Raw genomic sequence first — 20,856 nt, 5'->3', positions numbered from 1 at the left:
CTTGTAGCTCATAAATACCTTATCCCTTTACATAAGCAAAGAGTTTATAACTTCAAGTTGAACTCAAGATAAGGTAACACTGCTGCATTAACAATCTAAGCAACCTGATCTTTTGTTTTCTTTCATTTACAGGTCTGATGTTTGATCGGAGCCTCTCAGAGAGCATATTCTCATATAAGTAGCTATATCTATCACAATCTGTTGATGGAGCAAGGGGGGTTCATATTTTGTGAACTAAAATAGGGCGAATATTCAGTGGTATTTTATTAATGCAGTAGCTTTTTCTGGAAAAATAAATATCCTTCATGGTTGTGTTAATAAGCTATTATATACTATTATTAAAAATTACGGTGGTGAAACTCATGATCATAGAATACCAACTCCTGTATAAAAAGACCAGCTGAAAAGGTTTTATTTGAAGAACAATATTATGCTGTATATAAATGATTTTTTAAAATATAGTAATTTATAGAATAAAAATCTTAAAATAATCTTTAAAATATAATTATTTTATAGAATGATAAGCTGTAAATACAGTCATTCATGCATGTGCCATCTCATATCTCATCATGGCTTACAGCCACCATACTAATTTATGCCATCTCATTCTGATTTGTTGAATATTTATTTTAAAAATATATGCTAAAGCCTCCAAGACTTGGAGTCCTTGCATGCATCCACGACAGATTTTTCTTATAAATTGGGGTATTCTCACACCTTTCAATGCAAAATAGGGTGAGAGATCAAGAGAAATTGATAAAGAGAGATCATGGAAGCTAAAATATCCATTCCAAGTAATGCTTTAGCATTACTTCTTGCTTTTCTTCTATGCATATCCTTAGCAGATGCCACCACCACCAAGAATTCCAGCGAAACCTACACAAATTACCTAAAAAAAGCTTGCAATTCTACCTTATATCCACAACTTTGCTTGGAGTCCCTCTCTTCTTACACCTCCACCATCAAAACCAATGACCTCAAACTATGTTCCAAAGCGCTCTCTGTGACCCTCAAAGCTGCAAGCAACACATCAAAACTAGTAACAAATTTATCAAAGGGAGGGAACTTAAGCAAGACAGAAGCTGGTATTGTTCAAGATTGCATTGATGAAATGGGAGACTCCATTGATATGTTGAAGCAGTCTTTGAAGGCTTTAGGTAGCCTAAATGGTTCTGATCATATTCAATTTCAGATTTCTAACATAAAAACATGGATGAGTGCTGCGTTAACGGATGAAACTACCTGCACAGATGGAATTGATGAGAGGAAGATAAGTGATGAGGTGATGAGAAAGATCAGGAAGACTATAGTGAATATTGCCATGCTCACTAGCAATGCTTTGGCTCTTCTTAATAAACTTCCTTACTAGTTTTTTTTTTTTTTTGAACAATTTGTATGGAAGCACTTCATTTCTGAAGAACTGTTATATAAGGTTTCTTATATCTTAATATTCATGAATATTAAGGCTAATTAATTTGTAATTTAGTCTCGAATGAAGGATTATGAACATGAAAATTATTTTTGAAAAAAATGTCATCAGGCCCAGAACTACATGTGAGGACAGCAACAGTTGCAAAAGAAGCCAAGGGCAAGCAAGCTCATGTTCGAATTAATGAGAAGCAATCGACAATTCCTACACTGATATGGCAGCTGGCTTTATTGAATTGTTGTTTTGTGGTTGATCAAATGTTGTTGTCTTGTCTTTGAGAGGTTGCTGTGTAGTAAGAATTAGTAAGTGTTTATTTATTTATTTCGTCCGTGAATCACATTAAGCTTATAAAATGTTAAAATTAAATGTTAAGTAGAGTTAATGAATGAAGTAATTAGAATATTGAAAGGTGTTAAGTTGATGGATGAAGTATTAAAAATATTTGAAAAATGTGAAAAAAATCATATGATAATGAGATCCATTAAATCTCAAATCAAGATTTAATTTAAATATAATTCAAAAATTAATTAATTTATGTTTATAAAATCTGATTATGCGTAAGAAATAGAGAATAAATAGTAGTTTAAAGAAAGAAAGAAAAAATCTCAATTCTCAAAGTTTTTTTAGCCCAAAGTGTTTTTTCTTAAAAAAAATTAATTTTTTTATTAATTTTTTCTGTTTTCATATAATTATTTTGATATGCTATGCTAAAAATAAATTTTAAAAAAAATCAAGTAAAAATATTATTTTGATATATTTTTAAATAAAAAAAATATTTTTAAAAATCAATTACTATTATAATAAACAAATGGGCTTTTAGTGTTTTTAAGTTTTCAATCCCATCCCTGAAGTCTACAAAAATGGTCAAAGAGGTGTTTAAACTTGCATTCATTACAAAAGGTTGATTTGATAGTTAAAAACATTAGTTACAGTCTCATTCTTTATTTCAAGCTTGAAATCATAATTCACAAAAGAATTTATTTATTTAAATGCAAGAAATTAATATAAAAAATACATCCTTAAATCATTTGAAAATAAAATTAATATTAATTGACATTCAAATTGGTATAAAACTACCTTTTATTATCATCGGATTTAAAGAAGAAAATAAAAGGAGCTGCGTACGTCATATAAAAAAATTAGCTTCATAACTACAACCCCTTAATAATAAGGTGCTTAGCTGTAGTTGACTGGTAATTGAGGGGAATCTAGACCAATTAGTGACCTAATTAAGATCTCACAAAGTCTCAAGAAAGATCCATTAATGTAATTTAATCTCAATGAAATATACACTTTTATATGTCATGATAATCACAGCACACTGTCGAACCAAATAATAATAATAATCATCGTACTTCGATTCCACACAAGCATTGTAATAGCTAAAGAGACTAATATATATATATATATATATATATATATATGGTGGGAGTTGACAAATGGTGAAGAAATGCACATCATGGCCGATCTCTCACACATGCTTGCTAGAGTAGTTAATGACCATCAATTAATTTAAGCTCTCGACCCTATTAATTAATTAGAGCATGGCATTAGAGGGATTAATACGAGAAATCTTATAATATCCAAAGAGTAATTATAATATTTATTTTACGAGTTCATTTTTAAAAAGAATGGCATTAGAGGTATATATTAATAGGAGAAATTTTATATCCAAAAAGTACCTATTAATATTTATTTCATGAGTTCATTTTTAAAAGATAAAAAATTATAAAAAATTGAATAAAATATTAAGAGTATTTTCATCTAAGCTTAAAAATATCTTCTTAATAATCTCTTTTGCTTTTTTTTTTCTATATATTTTTTTCTCCTACAATATTGATAATTGATTTGTTTTTTTTTTTATACTGTCGTACTAATACATCACATTTGAAGACTTCGGCTAATCATTATTCAAAGGCCTTAATGGGCAGCACGTCGGAGGCCGTTGCCCATTTCCCAAGGCGACGAATATCACTGCTTCTCACCCCCCAATAAATTATTAATGAGTATTTTAGTGCTACCATTATCCACGAGAATATTGATAGATAGTTAGGATGTTTGTTGTGTAAAATATTTTATTGAAAAAAAAAAAATATATATATATATATTAATTTTTTTATGTTTTTTTTATAAAAAAAATATTTTATAAATAATAATTCACTTCAAATATTATACAATTTATTTTAATTACCACTTTCATCTCCACCACCATGGTTGCTGCCTTATATTTTATTGCTTGCCATCATCATTATTCTACTTTTATTGTATTTTCAATTATTACTCATAAAATATTACAAAAAAGATTATGTAACAACATTTTATATATAAAATATTTTTTATTTCCAAAAATATTTTATAGAAAACAAATTGTTGGTGCGCTATGACTACATTGTATCCATAAATTTAATAAAATAATCGATTGACGTCTATAGTCTTTCTTTGAATGAAGATTAAAAAATTTTAGAAGCCAACTTAAATATATTAGTAGATGCTTAAAATTTCAAGGAGCGAAAACCGATTAAGATCTAAGCTATCAAGATTTGTCTCATATTAATTTAATTAATGTTATCAGATGCATGTCATTAGGGTATAAACAAAAGAAAACGTTGCCATTGGGATGCATAATTTACAACTGATGATATAATTAATTAATTGTATCATCTGAAAAATTATGTCCAATCGTTAATTATTCAAAATTAAGGACCGTATTAATCAAGTGCCAGCATGTCCATAACTTGTCTACTAATTTGTTCCACTATTTAGTTATTTATACTGCGACTTTATTCCTCAAACAAGAAAATCATGGATAAAATTTATTTTTATGTATTTTAATGTATTTTCAAAAAAATATTTTTAAAAATAATTACAATCATATTTTTAAACACATTCTAAAATGTTGGATTTTTTTAGAAAAAAAATCTCACAAATCTAATTAAAATTTATTGATTTTTTTTAAAAAAAATTAACATGGCTAAACTCATCTTACTCACTCGTGATTCCAACTTCGTGTGTAATTGATTTGTAAGATTAAGTTTATTAGCTATGATTTCAATAATTATAAAATTGTAGGCTAATTAATAATTACGTGAGTAATTTCCAACTATTTCTTTAATTTTATCAAAAGAATTCATAATTTCAGGGAAAATAAATAGAGTTTCGAAAAGAAAACAACACTAGATTAGCTAGTTAATTCAATCAGTTCTATATATATATATATATATATGAAACATTTGCATAAAGAGTACTTTTACCGCTTCCCCTTTCTCCCTTTATATAAATATGGTAAATTTGGTCCTTTTTCTTTTAAAATATTTTAATTTTGACTCACGAAAATAAAAAGTTCGTTCACTTTGTCTATTTTTCCTTGATATAATTAAATTAAATCACTTAAGGATGAAAATTCTCGTATATTCACTAAGGACGACCTTACATAAATTTCCAATAAAACATAAATAAAAAACAAGGAAAATTGCTTTTATTTGGCCAACTGTATAGGCTGTTTACAGATCCATTTTTGACTTAATCATACGGAATCCCAACTTTTTAAGAAGTTTAGGAATATATGACAAGAATTAGTTTACATTTTTTTTTAATACTAAGAGTATCTTATTAAAAGTACTAAAAAAAAACCTTGTATAAGTTGTTAATATTAAAATTTATAAAATTAATTAAACTACACATAGATTGATTCAAACATCACGTCAATAATAATAATAAAAAAAAAAGTGCCAAAAGTGAACCTCTTGATAATTGATAGATCCAGCTTAACTATGACCCTAGCAATGGCCTTCTATAGAGTATAGATTTCCATGCCATGAAATAATCCATAAAAATAAAATTCCCTCCAATTTCCCCTCCTCTTCTTCACCTCTTCACATTTCCCAAAATGGTAACCATTCTCCAGCCACCAAGCTTCCACACACCTTCAAGAACTCTCCACCACTACCCTTCCATCACAAGCAAAACAAGCAGGAAAAAAAGAGAGCTAAAAGAGAAACACAAACAAACACAGTTCCAAAAAAACCTTAACAAAAGAACCCTTTCTTTCCCAAAATCTTCCCCAACTCCTCTCCTTATTAACCACAGGCCCCCTCCCCAAACCCAACTAGAAGCCTTAGAAAATGTTATCAAAGACCTCCAGTCCTCCATGGAAAAGGGCATTAGAATTGATACTCAAATTTTCTCTTCACTTTTAGAAACATGTTACCGTTTAAATGCTATAGAACTTGGTGTTAAAATTCATAGGCTAATACCCATTAATCTGTTACGTAGAAATGCTGGCATTTCGTCGAAATTGGTGAGGTTGTACTCGTCATGTGGGGATGTTGAAGTAGCTCACCAGGTGTTTGATGAAATGTTTAAGAGAGGGGAGTCGGCGTTTCCATGGAACTCGCTTATTGCAGGGTATATTGAATTGGGTCTGTATGAGGACGCCATGGCGCTTTACTTTCAAATGGAAGAAGAGGGTGTTGAACCGGACCAGTTTACGTTCCCTCGGGTTTTGAAAGCTTGCGGGGGAATTGGGTTGATTCGGATAGGCGAGGCGGTGCATAGGGATTTAGTTAGGTTGGGTTTTGCTAATGATGGGTTTGTGTTAAATGCGCTTGTTGATATGTATGCGAAATGTGGTGACATTGTTAAGGCTAGAAGGGTATTTGATAAGATAGATTGTAAGGACTCTATTTCATGGAATTCTATGCTTACGGGTTATATTCGTCATGGGTTAATAGCCGAGGCATTACACACATTTCATAGTATGGTTCATGATGGGATGGAGCTTGATTCGGTGGCTGTTTCAACAATCCTTGCCAATGTATCGTCCTTTGAGGTTGCAGTTCAAATTCATGGATGGATTGTCAGGAGAGGAATGGAGTGGGATTTTTCTATTGCTAATTCTTTGATTGCTGTCTACTCAAATGGCAGGAAGTTGGATCGAGCACGTTGGTTGTTTGATCACATGCCAGAGAAGGATATTGTATCATGGAATTCTATAATTTCTGCTCATTGTAAAGACCTCAAGGCATTGACTTACTTTGAGTTGATGGAGAGGGATGGTGCTTTGCCAGATAAAATCACATTTGTGTCATTACTATCAGCTTGCGCTCATTTGGGTTTAGTGAAGGACGGGGAGAGGTTATTTTCACTGATGAAAGCGAAATACAAGATAAATCCTATCATGGAGCACTATGCTTGTATGGTGAATCTTTATGGAAGGGCAGGGTTAATCAACGAGGCATACGCCATCGTTAGGGATCAAATGGAGTTCGAGGCTGGTCCAACTGTGTGGGGAGCGTTGTTGTATTCTTGTTATCTCCACCGTAATGTAGATACTGGAGAGATTGCAGCTCAATATCTTTTTGACTTGGAGCCAGATAATGAACACAATTTTGAACTCTTGATGAAGATCTACGGCAATGCAGGTAGATTGGAGGATGCAGAAAGAGTAAGAAAAATGATGGTTGACAGGGGATTGTAATTGTATACATCAGTACAGAATTTGTTTTGATATGATCGCCATCTCAAGGAGGAAATATTTTTGTGTTAGCCAAGTTGCTGTCAGATGCGGCGTCGGCCGAGCTGCATCTTTCTTTTGGAAGTCACGTAAATTGAGGGGACAAAATGAAGATATCCATGGTCAAACCAGCTGTTTTACTTGTGTAGTTTGAGTATATAGGAAGCTTATTGGAGTATCAAGATTTTTAGAAGGCTAGCTGTTGCGGAAAGTAGAAAAATGGATTTGGTGGTGTAAATTTCTCACTTGTAAAAAAAAAAAAAAAATGGTGCTGAAACAACTTCTTGTGATTGTAAATGTGTAACATACGATCATCCGTGGTCAATCTCAATCCTATTTTTTTTCTTTATTCACTAAATTTCATAGATTATGGTTTCCAAATTTTTTTATAATTGATTCAAGTAAACAATAAAAACAAGATTACATTGCCTTACAACTCTTCAAGATCACTGAATTTAATTTTTTTTTTTTTTATGAGATTTGTTATATATAAATTTATAGTCTATAAACTATTGAAAAGACGTTTTTTATTTATGTTTGTGAGCTCGTCGTTAATAATATATGTATTGACAGGTTATAAATACAAATATTAATAAGAAATTTTTGTCATTAAAACTATTAAATCTAGTTGTATCATGATTATTTTTTTAAAATTACTTTTTATCGCTGTTTTTTTTTTTTTTTATCAAAAAGATTATTTGATTTCCTCCCTAAAATTTTATAACATTACCCAGTGTTCCTTTTTTACATCCTTCCTCTAGGTTTATACTCATGATAAAAAAAAAAAAAAATTAACTCGGTAAAAAAAATAATTTATTGCCGCCACAAGAAATACGTTGTTAATGGCTACACTTTTTATAATTTTTTTTTTTATCAAACTCGCGGTAGAGCACAATTCAGTAGAATAGTTTTACCCTGCGACATGCATGATTAATTTGAGGGGCTTGTCAGCAAAGCAATCTTCCATTATTATTTTAATTGTTTGGCTTGTATGATTAGTAAAAGGGATTTTGATGAATTATTTGAAGGATTAGTATCTCTTAAGCCTTTTGGCCATCGTTTAATTTAGTCGTTATCTCCATAATGCAGCTTTTGACACGCATTATCATTTTTGCGTGCAAGATTACCTTTTCTTTTCTTTCTTGAGACTCTTTTACCATTTTTTGCTCTATCTTCTGCTTAGCCTGTTTATTTTTTTATTTTAAAAGTATTTTAAAATAAATTAAAAAAATATTTTTTTTATTTTCAAATTAATATATTTTTTAAGTGTTTTTAAATTATTTTGATGTACTAATTTCAAAAATAATTTTAAAAAATAAAAAATTATTATTTTAATATATTTCTAAATAAAAAAACATTTTAAAAAATAATCATAATCAAACTCCCAAACAGCCCTTACTTAAATACCATTTCGCATTCCTTTGTAAAATAATATGAACTTTCACGCCTGTTTTTCTCTGGCTCGCACACAGAGTTCTCTTATTGTATTCTTTAATTTAACTAATTAATTTTTTGTTTAATTTTTAATATACGAGTTGAATGGAATTGTTTATGCATGCCAATTGGTTGTATATAATCCCTTCTGTTGTTGGACATTATAATTTGATAAAACTAGATTTACCTAGCTAAATCAAATCTAAATTTGATATGGTAAAAAAACAAAATTATTCTAATAAAAAGAATTAATCTAACCAATTTTCACAAATATATAATTCTAATAAAAATAATTAATCTAAACTGAATTGATTCAATTACATATACTGATACAATAATTTCAGTTTTTTTTTTCAGGTCAATTTTCACAACCGTAACCAAGTAACGGCAGCACGTCGGTGGCTAGTGGCCAAGGCCACCACCATCACTGCTTCTTATCTTTCTCCGAGAGGTTATGAGGCACCACATTTTTTTTTTCTTTTGAACTATGAACGTACTTTCAATTCGGTTTTGTGTCCCGTCGGTACACAAAAGTCAGGAACTTTGAGTGGAGGAGGGCCACCGCCGACGCGGTTGGATACTCGCAAAATGCCGTGTTTCTTAAAGAATCATAAGCTAACCTGAACCTAGTAATGCCAGTTTTGGGAAAAACACCTATACAATCTTTCCTCTTTCTCTCGCGATGACATATTTTTCCTTCACGTCCGATGAAAGGTGCTTGTCTCTTGGATTGAAGCCAATCGTAGTCAAAATATACATCAAAACCCCTCCTTTGTTCAGGTAATAATAGGATTTAGTATAGAAAAGATTTGTTTTTAAAATAGCAAGGATGACAAAAATAATTAGCATATTTAAAAGAATTTTAAAAAATAACATAGTTCAATTAGTTGTGTACAATTAAAATTTTGTTAAAAAATAAATTAAAGAGTTGTGTTACTTCTAGTAATGCAACTCTGGAAATTAAAAAAAAATCTCAAAGATTTTGCTTCTAGAAATAGCGCAATCGTTGAGATTTCATATAAGAGGTTTAGATAAATCAAATACAAATTAAAATATAATTTGCAAATTATTATATTTAAAAGAATTAAAAAAAATAACATAGTTCAATTAGTTGAGCGATGCAATTAAAATTTTGAAAAAAAAAATTAAAGAGTTGCATTATTTTTAAATTTGATATAAAAATAAAATTAAATCAAGTTTTAAAGGATAAAATAAAAAAAAATAATTCAAAACAAAATATATAACAATTAAAGAATTAAAAATCAAATTTAATATAATCAAAAAACTAACAATAACTTCTAAAAAATATATTTCACTTAAAATAAAAAGGAAACACTTTTCTAAAAAATAAGTTAATTTTTTTTTAATTGAAAAGTATTTTCCAACTATGAATTTTTTTTTAATGATAAGCAAACATAAAAAAAATTAAATTTTATTTTTTAAAAAAAATTACTTTTGAAGGAAATACGCGCTATGATATGTACTAAATAACAACAACTTTTATAAAGTGTATTTCACTTAAAATAAAAAGAAATCGCTTTTTCTAATTTTTTTAATTAATATTTTTAAAATTTTTAATAATAAATAAATATAAAAAAATAATTTTTAAAAAATTACTTTCAAGACAAAACACCCCTGAATATGTGCTATTTTATATCTCTTTTTAAAATGTAGTAATTTGCAAATTTTCTTTTCATCACATGTGCTATTTGTTTTTTTTTTTAAAAAAAAAAACTATGTAGAAAACTGTTTATAACCGGCTACTAACAGTTCCAGGTAAGCTTAAAAAAGAAATGCTCGCTTTCTTTCACATTTCTTTTCTGAAACCGACAAGTGATCAAATCACCGCCCACAATTCCGTACACCCACACTTCAACGCACCTAGCGCAAGTTAGCACGCAGCAGTAGGGCATAAAATCCTCACTAGCCTCCTCTATAAATTTAAACCCTCTCTCCTCTCCTTCATCCCCAACTCACCAAGCCACTCTGCAATCCAAAAAAAGATCCAAGTTCCGGTCTAACATGGCAAAACCTAGCCATATTTGGCTCCTCCTCTCAATATTGTACATTGCAAGCACGGCAAATTGTGCTAGCACCGCCACAAGGTCGAGTTCAAGGGCTTCAAATTTCATCAAGGCCTCATGCAGTGCCACAACATACCCTGCCTTGTGCGTCCAATCTCTCTCCCTTTATGCCTCCTCAATTAACCAAAGTCCACGCCAATTAATTCAGACAGCCTTGTCTGTCAGCCTAGACAAGGCTCAGTCAACTAAGACATTTGTCTACAAGTTAACAAAGTTTAAGGGAATCAAGCCTAGAGAAAAGGCAGCCATTAAGGATTGCTTTGAAGAGATTGATAATACTCTGGACATGCTTGTTAAGTCAGTTAAGGAGTTGAAGAACATGGGGTCATCCAAGGGCCAGGATTATCAATGGCATATCAGTAACGTTCAGACTTGGATTAGTGCTGCATTGACTGATGAGAATACTTGCGTTGATGGTTTTGCTGGGAAGGCTTTGGATGGAAGGGTAAAGAATTCCATCACGGCTAGGTTTGTTCATGTTGAAAGGGTTACCAGTAATGCTCTTGCCTTGATTAACAAGTTTGGTTCTAAGTACTAAGTGACTCCAGCTAGTGGGATTGATCTGGGTTCCTTCTTGTTGAGTCTGGGTTTTTCTGTTTGTGTATCACAAAGAGTTTTGAGTTATGTAAGGGTTTTATGTTTATATATAAAAAAATACTTATGTGATAATGTACTATAATTTGTAGAGGCATTTTGAGTGATCTGTTTTTCTTAATCAAGAACTAGAATCCCCTTTATAACCCAGTTTTAGGTGGTTGGTTTGATGATTAGAGATATATTTCCCAGAATTCAAATTTTGATTAAATTAAAAAAAAAAAAGAAGCAAAATTTTCATGAATTCTTGATGATGTATGCTTTTCTTAATTTAAATGAGGAAAAAACTCCTTAATTGAAGGTAACATGACCCAAAGTCACCATCATGCACTAAATAGCTATATTCAATTCAAATCAATATTTCCTTTTGGACAAATCAATTTCATTTCAAAACTATTTCCCTCTTGTGATATACGATATGTCACTAAAAAGAAAAGAAAAGAAAAAAAATAAAATCCCTTGATTGAACGGGACATGGGCCCTAATCCTTGACCCTTGAAAGGAAATAAGGCTGCATGGACCCCAAAAATATCAGGCAATCGTGAAGAACACATTGACGGGATTGAGGGGTGTGAAAGCTCAGAGCTAAGAGCAGCCATGGAGGACTTTAAGAAGCAGTAAGAAGACGAAAAAATATATTTCTTGGAATAAATTACTGAAAATTCAGAGATTTAATTAGGCAGGTGACATGTGAATCTAGTTGAAAGAGGGGGATGGCACATGGATATCTTCAAGAAATTAGCTAATGGGACAGAGCCTAATTGAACCCATAGCGGCAGCCATGGTTTTCTAACCTGTCTGCTTGGATTCTGCTTTCAGATATGTTTGTCAGTATGGCCACATTCATCCTTTTCGGCTTCTGGAAAAGAAAGCAGGCACACGGCCACAGTCTACACTTTTTCAAAGGATTGTGGAATTTCAGTTATCATTTAGGTCAAAGTGTCCAAGTGGATCAAGTGGATTCGTTGGTTTTCGAAGGTTAGAATATGCTTTCTCAACCTTTCAGGCAGGTTTCCAATTTGAAGATATATATATATATATATATATATATATATATATTTTTTTTTTTTTCTCCCAATTGAGTCTTTAATAGGTATTCATAACATTACTAAAGAAATGGTTGGAGTCATAAAAGAGAGAGAAAAAAGAACTTGATGTGCTGCAATGTATAAAAAAGTATTTTATTTTTTATTTTTTTTACTTTAAATTAATATTTTGTATATATATTTTCAGATTATTTTAATATGTTAATGTTAAAAATAATTTTTATATAAAAAAAATTATTTTATATATTTCTAAGTAAAAATTACTTTGAAAAACAACCGCTATTACATTCTCAAATGCCCTCAAAATAATTCAGTGTATTGTTATAAAATCCAGTATAATTTGATAAATTAATTTAGTGATCCATTAACTTAAAATCTGGATTAAGCATATTTTTATTTTAAATTATTTATTTATTAAAATAATATTATTTTGTTTAAAACAACCCTAAAAAGAGCTTAGTTTTTCACCATTCATTGCTATAATAAAAAGTCAAACCTTTTTAGTATATGCTAATAATAATAATAACATATAGTAAATTTTAAAAAATTCCCACAACCTTGAATTAACTCAGTGTAACATGTTATTAATTTGATCAGTTAATTAGCAGGGTCACATGAATCATAAGATAATTCTTGTACAGAATTTTTCAAAATGGTTTGCAAGATCCAGAATATATATATATGAATCGGGATTTTCTTGTGTGGATTTTCTCCATGCGCACTTCTTGTGTCAGCCAGAAATATTTGACTTGTGGATTAATTAAATTATTGCGTTAGCTGTGATTTTCATGGCATAAGTGTTTACTTGTTGAGACTTTGAGGCCGTGGATGTGACTATGTTTTAATTACAATATAGTTTGTAGCTATTTAATAATGAAAAATACATGATTTATTTTTCATGGATCCCACATGTTTTTTTTGCGTTGGAAATGCAATTAAAGAAAAACAAGGAATTCTTGTTTTTCTTGCACTGTTCATACTAATTGCATTGTTCATTGATATACTATTCATGTGAACAGTGCAAGAGAATTGCAGTGTTCACCTAAAAAATAATAAATAGCGCAATTTACTTACACTGTTCAGAAGTAAATTCCACTGTTCACAGTGTACTGCGTGAACTTTTTTTTGTGTTAATTTTTTTAACATTTAAAAAAAAAAAACTAGTTTAGAGTGAATTAATTTTACTTGCATTGTGATGTGAACAATATTTCCCCCCCAAAAAAACTAGTATAGAGTAAATTAAATTCACTCACATTGTAATATCAATTTTATACCTAATAATATTTTATCTAATTTTATTACATGCTCAAAAAATTATGGAAGTTGTAGTTCTTGTCGGATGTATTTCATATGTAATGGAATTGTAGATGATTTCATGGAATAATAAAAAATATTTTATATAAAGTATGATTTATTTTATTATGTAAAAGCAATAGTTAAATTCACAATATTTAAATTAAAAATCATTAATATATATATATTTTAAATTATTTTATAACCTCAATTTCAAAAGTATTTTTAACTAAACGCGTTAAACTACTTTTTATTCAACCTCAATTTTAACTATAATTTTAACCAAACACTTATTTTTTCAAACCAACCTCAACTAAAAGTACTTTTTATAAAAATAATTTTTTTCAAATCACAACCATAATAACTATCTCAATACCAAACACACTCTGTATGAGAGCTTAATTTGGTGGCTAATTGATGGGGAAGCCCTCAATTAACCAATCAATAACAACTAAGCCCCTAGAATATATAGTTTTTCCTAATCAAGCTTTTTTTTATTATTATTATTATTTTTAATCACAGTGTAACTCTCTAGTAGCTAATTAAAAGGTAAAAAAAAAAATCACAAAAATTAAGAAACTTCCTTTGAACCTCTCAAGCTTCAATTGATCCAACACAGGACAACAATTCAAGCTAGCTGCCATATCTCTAGAGGAATGCGCAATTGCTTCTAATTATTTTGAACGTGATCCAGCTTGCTTGCCGGTGGCCTCTGTTCCAATTATTGAGCCCCTCACCTGGGGTGCTGGTGGTTCAAATTATTGGGTTGCTGGCTCCAATTATCATACCTTAAAACCTAGATTGATATGATTGGCATTTTGTGATTTGAAGCTTGAACCAGTATAAAAAAAAAATAGTACTGATATGATCAAATTCAGTTAATTTAATTTTATATTTTAGAATTTAGTTGATTCATCAAAACTAATTCAGATCTAACTATTAAAACTAATTCAGATATCTTCCTGTCATCGAATCCTAGAGTGCATATATTCTCATCTGTAATCGCAGCACTTATCCATGTTTTTATGTTAGAAATCCGAAACTGAATATCAGAAACACAATATTGACTAATAGCGTTTGAGAATGAGGTAGAAACTGTATACTCATAAAATTCAATTTTTTTTGTTTGTTAAAATTTAATACAGTTTGTATGTTTTGGATCGTTTTGATGTGCTGATGTCAAAAATAATTTTAAAAAAATAAAAATAAAAATCATTGATATGCATTTTAACACGAAAAGTTATTTGAAAAGCAACCACTATTATACTACCAAACACACTGTAAGAGGAGTATGAAAATAGTGTGGATTGACTTTCATGGCTGTGCTCATGGAGCAGTAAGACAGAGACTTCCATGATAGGAGTGAAGGGTTGGCGCCCTTACAAGAGTTGTGAGCCACAAATCATGACAGGCCCTCAGATTGTGAAGGCACCCTCCATTGGAGAGGAAGTAATTTTCAATGTGAAAGCCAGGCTCTCATGTGAAGAGGAGATTTGTTTGGGAATCACATGTGAGCTGGGAATTCCACTCCATTGGAAATAAAAAGTTTGATTTGTATATATATAAGATGAACCCATCTTATATGTAAACTCTCACAAAACGAACTCAGGTGAAGGACCAAGTAACTCACCAACGCAGGTAATAGGAGCGGCGGAAGACAGGGTGAAAGCCAGGTGCCATTTGCCTTAACTTGACAGCTGAAATACCCATTTCCTGCTTGCGAGACAGCCCCGCAGGCCACAGGCTTGATAGTAGCTGTGAGGACATTTACACGAGTTACCAAAGCATTGAGAAACAAAAGCCTGTGGAAATGGCTTCCGACGGCCAACGATAAAATCCAAAGAATGTCTATTTACAACAAATTCATAGAGAAACAGTACACCACACACCAGCTTTGCCACCACCATCACACCCCTGACTACACTACACAACACACAACCACCAGTTCTACATCATTTCACTCGGTTCATGAGTGAGTTTTATACAAATTAATGTACAAGTTTGGGTACAAATCAGAAATGCAACTGCCTACACTGTGTTGAATCGATGTCAGACGGACAGTAAGGGCATTTAAAAGTTTTGGACCAGTTCTTTGACATCTTATTGATAGACTGCTTGCATAGCACGTGGCCGCACTGCATCAACATAGCGGGGTTCTCGTCAGTTGATTGCTCCTTTGACACGGGACATACAAAGATGGAATGGAACTGAAATTCCCTATCCAACTCCACTGGCACCGGTAACTGTTTCATTGACTGCCACTCATGTTTCTTCCCTGCCATCACATTCATAAACTTCAAAAGAGGTGGCAGACCCTGGAACCCTGCTGCTATTGTCACACTCAATGGGCTATCAAAAGACTGCCCCAAAAGATTGCAAAACTGCCTCGTAAGCTCCTCAGACACCACATTCCAATTCGTGGGTGATAGTAAATCAGAATATGGAGACTGATGGAGCCTTCCAGACCACAGGAGACAGGCCATAAGCTTCTGGATTTCTGAAAAATGGTTGGCACCAAAAGGAGAAATGTGAGTTCTAACATATGAGAGTGCTTTGCTTCTACTTCCACCTTGCAGTATTTCCACAAACTGCAGGCAATGAAGTTTCAGCAGCAGGTCTGACCCATTTTCCTTGAGCTTATTGGAATTAGCAGTAGCCCAGTTTAGCGCAGGTTCTAGATTTTTGTTCTTCATAGCTTCGAGTATCAGATACATTTCTGAGAAAAGAGATTTCATAGCAGCAGTAGATTCTGGTACATTGGCCTCATTTATAAAGCAGTCACCCACATCAAACAGTCCTTGCCGGTAGAAATGGCCGGCAATTATCTGGTTAACAGTGTGAGCATCAAAATCGATGTTTCTATAAGCTTTGGATATATCTGGGTTGAACGATTTCTCAAGCTGCTTTGGGTACTTGCTCAGTGCTATATTTAGTTCCTTCTGTGTGCCTTCCAGCTGACTGAGTGGAGCAATTTCCAGCAACTTTTTCTTAAGTTCACCAAAGACAGATTTACAGTCCACTTCAGAACCAAAATGTTCTGCCTTAATTATCTCTAATGAATTCTCAATCTCTCGTATCATCTGGGCAACGACTTCTTGTGTTTTAGAACCAGACATCTTTTGCTTTTTGGCAACACGATCAAATGCATCCTTGATGGGATTCAGATCCATTTTCACTTCACTGTCACTAGTTTGAGCTGAGAAACAGCTATACAAAGCACCTGCAATATCAGAAAAGGGAAGGTCATCACCAATCTCAATTGCAAAGATCACCAACGCAACACAAAGTAATACTTAATTGGTAATATTTTCAAACAAAAATCTCAATGCTTTTCAAAAAATGTCTCATGCTGAGTTTGAAGTATCAAAGTGCGGATAAGAGTATATTAGCTGTTATCACTGCCACAAGAAATAAAAGAAAAGAGTAAATGATTTTCAACTACAAGAAAACCGACGTTTATCCATTGCAAAGTAGCAGAAACCCATTGCAAGTTAGTAGAACTCCATCGCAAATCTGATTTAGCAGCAGATTGTCAAACCGATCCAGTCCATTGCAAAAAGCCTCAACACTCAAAGCATTTGTAACAGATTTCATAATTCCGTTGCTAGATTAACCGTTGCAATTTTATTTTTATTTTTTGCAATGGATTTTCTAAATTCTGACACTAAATTTGAACGAAAATATAAAAAAATTGCTGTCAATCTGGTGCAAATCATAAAAATTCATTGAAGATCCTGTCACTAATCCATTGCAAATTAGCAACACCTTTACATCCGTTGCTAATCTGTCACCAGGATCATCGTTGTACAAACAACATAGTCAATAAATCAATTCATTTATATTAAATCATAAGTTTCCAAGGAAACTTCACTAAAAAATAACAACTGGAAAAATGAAACAAATCCAAATCCACTGACACCTTCTGCTTCACTTTCTTGAAAAAAGGATTCAATCTTCCAAGGTATTTCAGCAATCTCATGAAAAAAAACCAATAACCAAAAACAGAAACTTTCACTTTTACTCACAATAGCAATGAAACAAGAACAGTATGATATTGGGTTTCGCCTTAATCACGAGACTATCAACCATTTTCACAAGAGTAATGATTCAGAGATCCCAACAAAATCGTTAAAAAAAACATTAAGATGAGCAACGTTAGAGAAAAAAAAACAAGGGAGAAAGAGAGGAGGGACGTACCACAGGATGCTGGAGGCTTGGGCGTTAGATTATTGGGAGATTGGTCGGCGGCAGGGAGGAGGTTGCTGGCGGCTTGGGCGGCGGTTTTAACGGTTGTGGAGTTGAGAGAGAGGTAGAAGATGGTAGAATGAAAAAGCTGATCTCCTTGGCCTTTGAAGATCAGATCGGTTGTTTTACAAAATAAAAAAAAAAAATCAATGCGTAAGTACAAATTAGTCCCTCAACGTATTATAGTTTTCACAAGTCATCCCCGAATTATATATTATGTTTCTGCGAGACTAATAGGTCAATTAGGATACGTGAGATTTAAACTGATCCACGTTAAAAACAAAAATTAAGATATTAATCTATAATTTAAAGAAAAAATCGATCGAAACAGGAATCTTAACTCTAATAATTTTTTTTTGACAAAACAACAAACATTATTTTGATTTTGAATTTTTTATTTTTAAATTTCTTTTTTATCAACCAGGGTTGATCTTTCTTACCAGTGACGTGGATAGTGACGTGGATATTGGTGTGGGTAAAATTCTAGGTAGAGTTCTATAAGCTCAAAAACTCCTCCTATGAGATATTGGTGAGTTTAACCGTTGGTTCCATCATGACAGTACTGTTGGAAGCAGGTGGATTGTCTTATCGAAAGATTCGAAACGTGAAGCGTAAGAATCTAGATTGATTACTTGTAGGGTAGCCCCTTAAGTTTCAGGCGTTAGTCATATTAGCCCTTGAATTTTAAAAATATACAAACAAAAATATCAGTACTCAAACTAAAATTATTAAACCCAGCTTTATTGACTCAACTCGAAATTTAGCTTACAAGCTGACATAAATCAATTTAAAACAATATTATTTCAAGATGTTTTTTTAAATGGTAAAACAATTTCACTTTGCATTTTCTCTTGAGAAAAATTAGGCTTGTTTTTTTATTAAAATTGAACAATTTTAATTTGATTAATTATCAATTTAATTTAAAATCTAGTTGGAGTAAAGTCTTGGAACATCAATGACTTGTAACTGGACAGAGTTTAATCCTTTCATTTCACTTCATCAAAAGCCTAACTCTCTTACCAAGCACGCTTAATTTATGGAATTATAATAAAATAATTATGAGTAAGAGAATACAGCAATCAAAAGTCAGAATATATTATTTTTGTGAGAATGAATAAGTATCATTATTAGTTAAATAACTACGAGACACATCAGTTCTTACCAATATTAAACAAGTAATTAAGATATGTGAAGCTTAATGGTTGGGGATAGCCTACCATTAAAGACTTAGAAGAAGTCGAAACAGATATAACATTCATGAAGATCAGAATTGAAGAACCTGTGTACAAATTTTGAATAAAAATAAAGGGAATAAAGTACCTAGTAACTTAGATTATTTATAAATGTCAAAGCATTGCTAGTCAACCTAGCAACATTCACTATACTTTTCGTGATCGCGCGCTTCACTGCATAATTCATATTGCTGCCGTCAAATCCATCTGTACAGGTATTCTGATCCGTTATCGCGCCACTGACCCATGTTTTCAAGTTATCAATCTGAAATCCTCTGTCAGAACCTGTTAAGCTGCGTAGAACCTTCACAGACTGCTTGATCTCATCAATGGAATTTCCAATTTCTTCGATGCAATCTCTAATGATAGCAGCTTCAGTCTTGCTTAGCCCCCTTATCTTCGATAAACTCTTTACCAATTTGGATGTGTTTCTGGAAGCTTTGAGGGCCACAGTTAACGCCGTGCTACATAGTTTGATCTCATTGGTTTTGATGGTGGAGGTGTAAGAAGAGAGGGACTTGAGGCAAAGTTGTGGATATGTGGTGGAATTGCAGGCTGTTTTGAGGTAGTTTGTGTAGGTTTTGCTTGAAGTTGCTGTGGTGGTGATAGCTGCGGAGGATGTTTGCACATTTGATGATATTGAGATGCATATAAGAAGAAATGTAAGAAGCAACGATAAAACATTGAAAGATGTTGAGCTTGGAATAATTTTAGCCTCCATGATCGATCTAGAGCTCCCTTTCTCTCTTTCTATGATCTCTTAATCTCTATTTTGCATTGGTTGGTGTGTGAAGATCCCAATTTATAGGAAAATTAAATCTGTCAACTGTGCAGGTGACGTACGTATGAACATAAAATTGTGAGAAATCAGATGGAATTTAAATAAATCACATGGGTGGCTCTCAGCCATGCAATATGAGATGTCACACATGATTGAAGAGCTAGAAGGTACGCATGCTAATCACGTTATAATTTGAGATTTGAGTACTAGAAAAAAGGTTACGAGAAAAATATTTCAAATACGAATAACTTACTCAAATATTTCCTTTGGAAACGAATTCAATTAATATGCAAAATATATATAAAAATTAATAGTTACATCAGTTTATATGGTTGCTGGTACGTAAAAAATACCTCCAAAAATAAATTACGAAGGTGGACTTATCTAGATGACTGCCCATATGCCTATCTTTTACTCTTGTCTAATTGTAAGTTTGTAATCACCCTATCCTTTTCCACGTACTTTAATGTCATGTAAGTTCTTTTAACGTTTGAAACTCCTTTTGTTGATGTAGTGGGTTATGAAAATGATTGAATTAGCTAGTGTAGAAAACCCAATTGCAAAAGATTTTAAAAATTAGTACCATACTAGTTTATAGTTAGTGTCGAAAACCCAAATCCAAAAGACAATGGGTAAAAAATATGTTTTAATTTTAATTTTGTTAAGATGGTATTTCTTTGAATACTAAAACCATGACATGATGGATTGCCTAAGTTTTATAATTTATCCCACTGAATCACAGCTCGAATCATGAATTCTCATTAGATTTTGATAATTTTGTCTTTTTAATTTTTTTTCTTAATTATACTATAATAAAAATAAATTATTACAAAATTAATAAAAAATCAAATATTAACATATTTGTTTGAGATTATGATAACCTCATAAAAATAAAAAATAAGTTATGAAACCAATTAAAAATCAACCAAATATCTTAATATTTGTTTTAGATTATAATAACCTCATACAAAATAAATTATGAATATAGTTCCCCATGCTTAAATTTTCTAATCTTTATTCATTTAGTCTAAATCCAAATGCTAAGATACCAGAGGCAAAGAATTTGCTTAATTCTTTAATTTTGGGATTGGAAAAGGGCTGCATTTGCTTTGAGGGGTCTCCTTAATTTTAAGAATGGAACATGTATATATATTGTACGGATAGCATGTGATAGACTCCATCTTTTATTTTTGCTTAATTTGCTTT

The 20,856-nt window shown here is 31.7% G+C and overlaps 5 protein-coding genes across 5 annotated transcripts; 3 read left to right on the top strand and 2 right to left on the bottom strand.

Moving 5' to 3' along the window:
- The first annotated feature begins 602 nt into the window (after positions 1-602).
- Positions 603-1,553, top strand: LOC118056336 (pectinesterase inhibitor 4). Its single transcript, XM_035068513.2, has one exon. It carries the CDS (start codon positions 770-772, stop codon positions 1,367-1,369), a length of 600 nt encoding a protein of 199 aa, XP_034924404.1. The 5' UTR covers positions 603-769; the 3' UTR covers positions 1,370-1,553.
- A 3,658-nt stretch (positions 1,554-5,211) lies between these two features.
- On the top strand, positions 5,212-7,290 carry LOC118056335 (pentatricopeptide repeat-containing protein At4g25270, chloroplastic). The gene has a single exon (XM_035068512.1). It carries the CDS (start codon positions 5,316-5,318, stop codon positions 6,903-6,905), a length of 1,590 nt encoding a protein of 529 aa, XP_034924403.1. The 5' UTR covers positions 5,212-5,315; the 3' UTR covers positions 6,906-7,290.
- A 3,036-nt stretch (positions 7,291-10,326) lies between these two features.
- On the top strand, positions 10,327-11,132 carry LOC118056334 (21 kDa protein). Its single transcript, XM_035068511.2, has one exon. It carries the CDS (start codon positions 10,398-10,400, stop codon positions 10,995-10,997), a length of 600 nt encoding a protein of 199 aa, XP_034924402.1. The 5' UTR covers positions 10,327-10,397; the 3' UTR covers positions 10,998-11,132.
- A 4,047-nt stretch (positions 11,133-15,179) lies between these two features.
- LOC118056333 (protein RMD5 homolog) lies at positions 15,180-17,755 on the bottom strand. The gene is made up of 2 exons (XM_035068510.2): positions 17,590-17,755; positions 15,180-16,612 (listed from the first exon to the last, which is right to left on the bottom strand). Exon 2 carries the CDS (start codon positions 16,560-16,562, stop codon positions 15,405-15,407), a length of 1,158 nt encoding a protein of 385 aa, XP_034924401.1. The 5' UTR covers positions 16,563-16,612; positions 17,590-17,755; the 3' UTR covers positions 15,180-15,404.
- Positions 17,756-18,869: 1,114 nt separating this feature from the next.
- On the bottom strand, positions 18,870-19,629 carry LOC118056331 (21 kDa protein-like). Its single transcript, XM_035068508.2, has one exon. The coding sequence runs from the start codon at positions 19,588-19,590 to the stop codon at positions 18,958-18,960; it is 633 nt and encodes a 210-aa protein (XP_034924399.1). The 5' UTR covers positions 19,591-19,629; the 3' UTR covers positions 18,870-18,957.
- Positions 19,630-20,856: the final 1,227 nt, after the last annotated feature.

The sequence above is a fragment of the Populus alba genome, chromosome 15, assembly GCF_005239225.2.
Source record: "Populus alba chromosome 15, ASM523922v2, whole genome shotgun sequence".
NCBI lineage: Eukaryota > Viridiplantae > Streptophyta > Magnoliopsida > Malpighiales > Salicaceae > Populus > Populus alba.
Note: the sequence above shows the minus strand (reverse complement) of the source record. Positions and strands in the feature narration are given on the sequence as shown.